The sequence below is a fragment of the Tachysurus vachellii genome, chromosome 6 (genome assembly GCF_030014155.1).
Source record: "Tachysurus vachellii isolate PV-2020 chromosome 6, HZAU_Pvac_v1, whole genome shotgun sequence".
NCBI lineage: Eukaryota > Metazoa > Chordata > Actinopteri > Siluriformes > Bagridae > Tachysurus > Tachysurus vachellii.
In genome coordinates, this window is record NC_083465.1 from 30,097,787 (window position 1) to 30,104,854 (window position 7,068).

Sequence of the window (7,068 nt, forward strand, 5' to 3'; positions counted from 1 at the left end):
GTCATGCCGGATTTTTTTACAGAGTTGTATGACCATTGGAAAAGGTGGACCCCATAAGGGTACAAAAATGAGGTGGACCCCAGAATGTGTGTGTGTCCGTCCGTCCGTCTGCGCGTTTGTCTGTGTCCGTCCGTCCGTCTGCGCGTGTTTGTGTGTGTGTGTGTGTCCGTCCGTCCGTCTGCGCGTGTTTGTGTGTGTGTCCGTCCGTCCGTCTGTCTGCGCGTTTGTGTGTGTGTCCGTCCGTCCGTCTGTCTGCGCGTGTTTGTGTGTGTGTGTCCGTCCGTCCGTCCGTCTGCGCGTGTTTGTGTGTGTCCGTCCGTCCGTCTGCGCGTGTTTGTGTGTGTGTGTCCGTCCGTCCGTCTGCGCGTGTTTGTGTGTGTGTCCGTCCGTCTGCGCGTGTTTGTGTGTGTGTCCGTCCGTCCGTCCGTCTGCGCGTGTTTGTGTGTGTCCGTCCGTCCGTCTGCGCGTGTTTGTGTGTGTGTGTGTGTCCGTCCGTCCGCGCGTGTTTGTGTGTGTGTCCGTCCGTCCGTCTGCGCGTGTTTGTGTGTGTGTCCGTCCGTCCGTCCGTCCGTCCGTCTGCGCGTGTTTGTGTGTGTCCGTCCGTCCGTCCGTCTGCGCGTGTTTGTGTGTGTGTCCGTCCGTCCGTCCGTCTGCGCGTGTTTGTGTGTGTGTGTCCGTCCGTCCGTCCGTCTGCGCGTGTTTGTGTGTGTGTGTCCGTACGTCCGTCTGCGCGTGTTTGTGTGTGTGTGTCCGTACGTCCGTCTGCGCGTGTTTGTGTGTGTGTCCGTACGTCTGTCTGCGCGTGTTTGTGTGTGTGTCCGTACGTCCGTCTGCATGTGTTGCTGGCTGGCTGGCTGTCTGTGTGTCTCTGTGTGTGTGTGTGTGTGTCTCTGTGCGTGTGTGTCTGTCTGTGTGTGTGTGTGTGTGTCCGTCCGTCTGCGTGTGTTTGTGTGTGTGTCCGTCCGTCCGTCTGCGTGTGTTGCTGGCTGGCTGGCTGGCTGGCTGTGTGTGTGTGTGTGTGTGTGTGTCTGTATGTGTGTTACAGCCAGTACCTGTGAGCTGGGATCTTTGCTCCTCTGAGCAGACAGAAATGCGACAGCCATGAAATACTCAGACCACTCCAGGTAGTTCTGTCTCTTCATGGTCTCAGGGCCTCCTGAGCTGTCAGGGCTTTGGGGAAACACTCAATTAGACAGAAACTAAGAGAACGGATTGGAGGAAAATAAATGCAGAGAAGGGCAGAATAATATTTTATGTTTTAGAAAAACAGCACATTTCTTATAACAGTCGGGTACAAACTTTTGTATACATTTGCAGCGCAAATACACACCTTTCAAATGACGTCAGACTTTCACTTCTCTCAACTGTATACAACAGTTTTATACAATTTTATAAAACGTTCTCTTGAAGGGTTTCAGTTTTAAGCGATAAATCATAACTTGTGGCGCACGGTCGAACTTAGCGCTCGCATGTCCTCACTGTCAATATCTTATGTGAATAAAGGAACATGTGCAAGTGTTCCCCACACACACACTCTTCACCCCACAGACCCCTCTCACACACACTCTTCACCCTCCTGCTGTCTGGAAAAAGGTACAGAAGCATTCGGGCCTCACGACCAGACTGTGTAACAGTTTCTTCCCACAAGCCATCAGACTCCTTAATAACTGAACTGTACTGAGCACCACACACACACACACACACACACACACACACACAACTGTATGGACTGCACAGACCTACACCAAATACACACACTTAAATTATACATCCATCAACCTGTTTACATGCTGTTTTTGCACACTTTTTTCTCTTTGCACATTCTGTCTGACATTTTGGTCGTTTGCTATTTTACACAATACTTTACATTATCTCAGGTAACTGCTGCTATAACTGTGTTTATTTTAGTATTACTGCACACACAATATTGTTGAACATACAGTATTTACACTGGAGCTGTTTCTGTCTATTGTCTTGTGTATTGGCTGCACTGTCTTTTGTCCTGCACCGTCTTGTTTGTGTTGTCCTGCACTGATTGCACCAGGTTACAGAGATGCACTTTATGTATCTAAGACTTACTAAGTCCTTATATCTCTATCTATGTTCTATGTAACTCCCTGATCCTGGAGAAACGTTGTCTCATGTTACTGTGTACTGTAACAGCTATATATGGTTGTAATGACAATAAAAGCTTCTTGACTTGATCAAAATCATAAAATAATTCATAAAATTACTATAGCAAAGCTCCACTTATAATGTTTTTTTTCTAAATTTTCTAAGGTGTCAGTTGTGTGTGTGTGTGTCAGTAGTGTGTGTGCCAGTAGTGTGTGTGCCAGTAGTGTGTGTGCATGTGTGGCAGTAGTGTGTGTGCATGTGTGTGTGTGGCAGTAGTGCGTGTGTGTGTCAGTGTGTGCGTGTCACTAGTGTGTGTGTGTGTGTGGGTGTGTGCATGTGGCAGTAGTGCGTGTGTCAATAGTGTGTGTGCGTGTGGCAGTAGTGCGTGTGGCAGTGTGTGCATGTGTCAGTAGTGTGCACGTGTGTGGCAGTAGTGTGTGCCAGTGTGTGTCAGCAGTGTGTGTGTGTGTGTGTCAGTAGTGTGTGCGTGTCAGTAGTGTGTGCCAGTGTGTGTGGTGTGTGAGTGTGTGTCAGTAGTGTGTGTGTGTAGCAGTAGTGTGTGTGTGTGTGTGTGTGTGGTGTGTGTCAGTAGTGTGTGTAGCAGTAGTGTGTGTGTGTAGCAGTAGTGTGTGCGTGTGACAGTGTGTGCGTGTGTCAGTGTGCGCGTGTGTCAGTGTGCGCGTGTGTCACTAGTGTGTGTGTCAGTGTGTGCGTGTGGAAGTGTGTGCGTGTGTGTCAGTAATGTGCACGTGCGTGGCAGTAGTGTGCGAGTGTGCGTGTGTCAGTAGTGTGTATGTCAGTAGTGTGCGAGTGTGTGTGTCAGTAGTGGGTGTGTCAGTAGTGTGTGTGTGTCAGTGTCAGTGGTGTGTGTGTGTGTGTGTGTGTGTGTGTGTGCCAGTAGTGTGTGTGTGTGTGTGTGTGTGTGTGTGTGTGGCAGTAGTGTGTGTGCGCGGCAGTAGTGTGTGTGCCAGTGTGTATGGTGTGTGAGTGTGCATGTGTCAGTAGTGTGCGAGTGTGCATGTGTCAGTAGTGTGTGTGTCAGTAGTGTGTGTGAAAGTGTGTGTCAGTGTCAGTGGTGTGTGTGTGTGTGTGGCAGTAGTTTGTGTGTGCGCGGCAGTAGTGTGTGTGTGGTGTGTGAGTGTGCATGTGTCAGTAGTGTGTGCGTCAGTAGTGTGTGTGTGTCAGTGTGTGCGTGTGGCAGTGTGCATGTGTCAGTAGTGTGTGTGTGTGTCAGTAGTGTGTGTGTGTCAGTAGTGTGTGTGTGTGTGTCAGTGTTGTGTGTGTGTGTGTGTGTGTGTCAGTGTTGTGTGTGTGTGTGTGTGTGTCAGTGTTGTGTGTGTGTGTGTGTGTGTCAGTGTTGTGTGTGTGTGTGTCAGTGTTGTGTGTGTGTGTGTCAGTGTTGTGTGTGTGTGTGTCAGTGTTGTGTGTGTGTGTGTGTGTGTGTGTGTGTGTGTGTGTGTGTGTGTGTCAGTGTTGTGTGTGTGTGTGTGTGTGTCAGTGTTGTGTGTGTGTGTGTGTGTGTGTGTCAGTGTTGTGTGTGTGTGTCAGTAGTGTGTGTGTGTCAGTAGTGTGTGTGTGTCAGTAGTGTGTGTGTGTCAGTGTTGTGTGTGTGTGTGTGTGTGTCAGTGTTGTGTGTGTGTGTCTGTCAGTGTTGTGTGTGTGTGTGTGTGTGTCAGTGTTGTGTGTGTGTGTGTGTGTGTCAGTGTTGTGTGTGTGTGTGTGTCAGTGTTGTGTGTGTGTGTGTGTGTGTGTCAGTGTTGTGTGTGTGTGTGTGTGTGTCAGTGTTGTGTGTGTGTGTGTGTGTGTGTGTGTCAGTGTTGTGTGTGTGTGTGTGTGTGTGTGTCAGTGTTGTGTGTGTGTGTGTGTGTGTGTGTGAGTGTTGTGTGTGTGTGTGTGTGTGTGTGTGTGTGTGTCAGTGTTGTGTGTGTGTGTGTGTCAGTGTTGTGTGTGTGTGTGTCAGTGTTGTGTGTGTGTGTGTCAGTGTTGTGTGTGTGTGTGTCAGTGTTGTGTGTGTGTGTGTGTGTGTGTGTGTCAGTGTTGTGTGTGTGTGTGTGTGTGTGTGTCAGTGTTGTGTGTGTGTGTGTGTGTGTGTGTGTGTCAGTGTTGTGTGTGTGTGTGTCAGTGTTGTGTGTGTGTGTGTGTCAGTGTTGTGTGTGTGTGTGTGTGTGTGTGTGTCAGTGTTGTGTGTGTGTGTGTCAGTGTTGTGTGTGTGTGTGTGTGTGTGTGTGTGTCAGTGTTGTGTGTGTCAGTGTTGTGTGTGTGTGTGTCAGTGTTGTGTGTGTGTGTGTGTGTGTGTGTGTGTGTGTGTGTCAGTGTTGTGTGTGTGTGTGTGTCAGTAGTGTGTGTGTGTCAGTAGTGTGTGTGTGTCAGTAGTGTGTGTGTGTGTGTCAGTGTTGTGTGTGTGTGTGTGTGTCAGTGTTGTGTGTGTGTGTGTGTGTCAGTGTTGTGTGTGTGTGTGTGTGTGTCAGTGTTGTGTGTGTGTGTGTGTCAGTGTTGTGTGTGTGTGTGTGTCAGTGTTGTGTGTGTGTGTGTGTCAGTGTTGTGTGTGTGTGTGTGTGTGTGTCAGTGTTGTGTGTGTGTGTGTCAGTGTTGTGTGTGTGTGTGTGTGTGTGTGTGTGTCAGTGTTGTGTGTGTCAGTGTTCTGTGTGTGTGTGTCAGTGTTGTGTGTGTGTGTGTGTGTGTGTGTGTGTGTGTGTGTGTCAGTGTTGTGTGTGTGTGTGTGTCAGTAGTGTGTGTGTGTCAGTAGTGTGTGTGTGTCAGTAGTGTGTGTGTGTCAGTGTTGTGTGTGTGTGTGTCAGTGTTGTGTGTGTGTGTGTGTGTCAGTGTTGTGTGTGTGTGTGTGTGTCAGTGTTGTGTGTGTGTGTGTGTGTCAGTGTTGTGTGTGTGTGTGTGTGTCAGTGTTGTGTGTGTGTGTGTGTGTCAGTGTTGTGTGTGTGTGTGTGTGTCAGTGTTGTGTGTGTGTGTGTGTGTCAGTGTTGTGTGTGTGTGTGTGTGTCAGTGTTGTGTGTGTGTGTGTGTGTGTGTGTCAGTGTTGTGTGTGTGTGTGTCAGTGTTGTGTGTGTGTGTGTGTCAGTGTTGTGTGTGTGTGTGTCAGTGTTGTGTGTGTGTGTGTCAGTGTTGTGTGTGTGTGTGTGTGTGTCAGTGTTGTGTGTGTGTGTGTCAGTGTTGTGTGTGTGTGTGTCAGTGTTGTGTGTGTGTGTGTCAGTGTTGTGTGTGTGTGTGTGTGTGTGTCAGTGTTGTGTGTGTGTGTGTGTGTGTCAGTGTTGTGTGTGTGTGTGTGTGTGTCAGTGTTGTGTGTGTGTGTGTGTCAGTGTTGTGTGTGTGTGTGTCAGTGTTGTGTGTGTGTGTGTCAGTGTTGTGTGTGTGTGTGTCAGTGTTGTGTGTGTGTGTGTGTGTGTGTGTGTCAGTGTTGTGTGTGTGTGTGTCAGTGTTGTGTGTGTGTGTGTCAGTGTTGTGTGTGTGTGTGTCAGTGTTGTGTGTGTGTGTGTGTGTCAGTGTTGTGTGTGTGTGTGTCAGTGTTGTGTGTGTGTGTGTGTGTGTCAGTGTTGTGTGTGTGTGTGTGTGTGTGTCAGTGTTGTGTGTGTGTGTGTGTGTGTCAGTGTTGTGTGTGTGTGTGTGTGTGTCAGTGTTGTGTGTGTGTGTGTGTCAGTGTTGTGTGTGTGTGTGTCAGTGTTGTGTGTGTGTGTGTGTGTGTGTGTGTGTCAGTGTTGTGTGTGTGTGTGTGTCAGTGTTGTGTGTGTGTGTGTCAGTGTTGTGTGTGTGTGTGTGTGTGTGTGTGTCAGTGTTGTGTGTGTGTGTGTGTCAGTGTTGTGTGTGTGTGTGTCAGTGTTGTGTGTGTGTGTGTCAGTGTTGTGTGTGTGTGTGTGTGTGTCAGTGTTGTGTGTGTGTGTGTGTGTGTCAGTGTAGTGTGTGTGTGTCAGTAGTGTGTGTGTGTCAGTAGTGTGTGTGTGTCAGTAGTGTGTGTGTGTCAGTAGTGTGTGTGTGTCAGTAGTGTGTGTGTGTGTGTGTCAGTAGTGTGTGTCAGTGTTGTGTGTGTGTGTGTGTGTGTGTCAGTGTTGTGTGTGTGTGTGTGTGTCAGTGTTGTGTGTGTGTGTGTCAGTGTTGTGTGTGTGTGTGTGTGTGTGTCAGTGTTGTGTGTGTGTGTGTCAGTGTTGTGTGTGTGTGTGTGTGTGTGTGTCAGTGTTGTGTGTGTGTGTGTGTGTGTGTGTCAGTGTTGTGTGTGTGTGTGTGTGTGTGTGTCAGTGTTGTGTGTGTGTGTGTCAGTGTTGTGTGTGTGTGTGTCAGTGTTGTGTGTGTGTGTGTCAGTGTTGTGTGTGTGTGTGTGTGTGTGTCAGTGTTGTGTGTGTGTGTGTCAGTGTTGTGTGTGTGTGTGTGTCAGTGTTGTGTGTGTGTGTGTCAGTGTTGTGTGTGTGTGTGTGTCAGTGTTGTGTGTGTGTGTGTGTGTGTCAGTGTTGTGTGTGTGTGTGTGTGTCAGTGTTGTGTGTGTGTGTGTGTGTGTGTGTGTGTGTCAGTGTTGTGTGTGTGTGTCAGTGTTGTGTGTGTGTGTGTCAGTGTTGTGTGTGTGTGTGTCAGTGTTGTGTGTGTGTGTGTCAGTGTTGTGTGTGTGTGTGTCAGTGTTGTGTGTGTGTGTGTGTCAGTGTTGTGTGTGTGTGTGTGTGTCAGTGTTGTGTGTGTGTGTGTGTGTCAGTGTTGTGTGTGTGTGTGTGTCAGTGTTGTGTGTGTGTGTGTCAGTGTTGTGTGTGTGTGTGTCAGTGTTGTGTGTGTGTGTGTGTCAGTGTTGTGTGTGTGTGTGTCAGTGTTGTGTGTGTGTGTGTGTCAGTGTTGTGTGTGTGTGTGTGTGTCAGTGTTGTGTGTGTGTGTGTGTGTGTGTGTGTGTGTGTGTGTGTGTGTGTGTGTGTCAGTGTTGTGTGTGTGTGTGTCAGTGTTGTGTGTGTGTGTGTCAGTGTTGTGTGT

At 48.8% G+C, this 7,068-nt stretch overlaps 1 protein-coding gene across 1 annotated transcript in view; it reads right to left on the minus strand.

Moving 5' to 3' along the window:
• dctd (dCMP deaminase) overlaps nucleotides 1–7,068 on the minus strand; it is a 29,543-nt gene that overhangs the window by 15,559 nt on the left and 6,916 nt on the right. Inside the window, exon 2 of the mRNA XM_060873223.1 lies at nucleotides 1,053–1,170. Coding sequence (XP_060729206.1) covers nucleotides 1,053–1,170 — 118 coding nt within the window. The remainder of the gene's footprint in view (nucleotides 1–1,052; nucleotides 1,171–7,068) is intronic.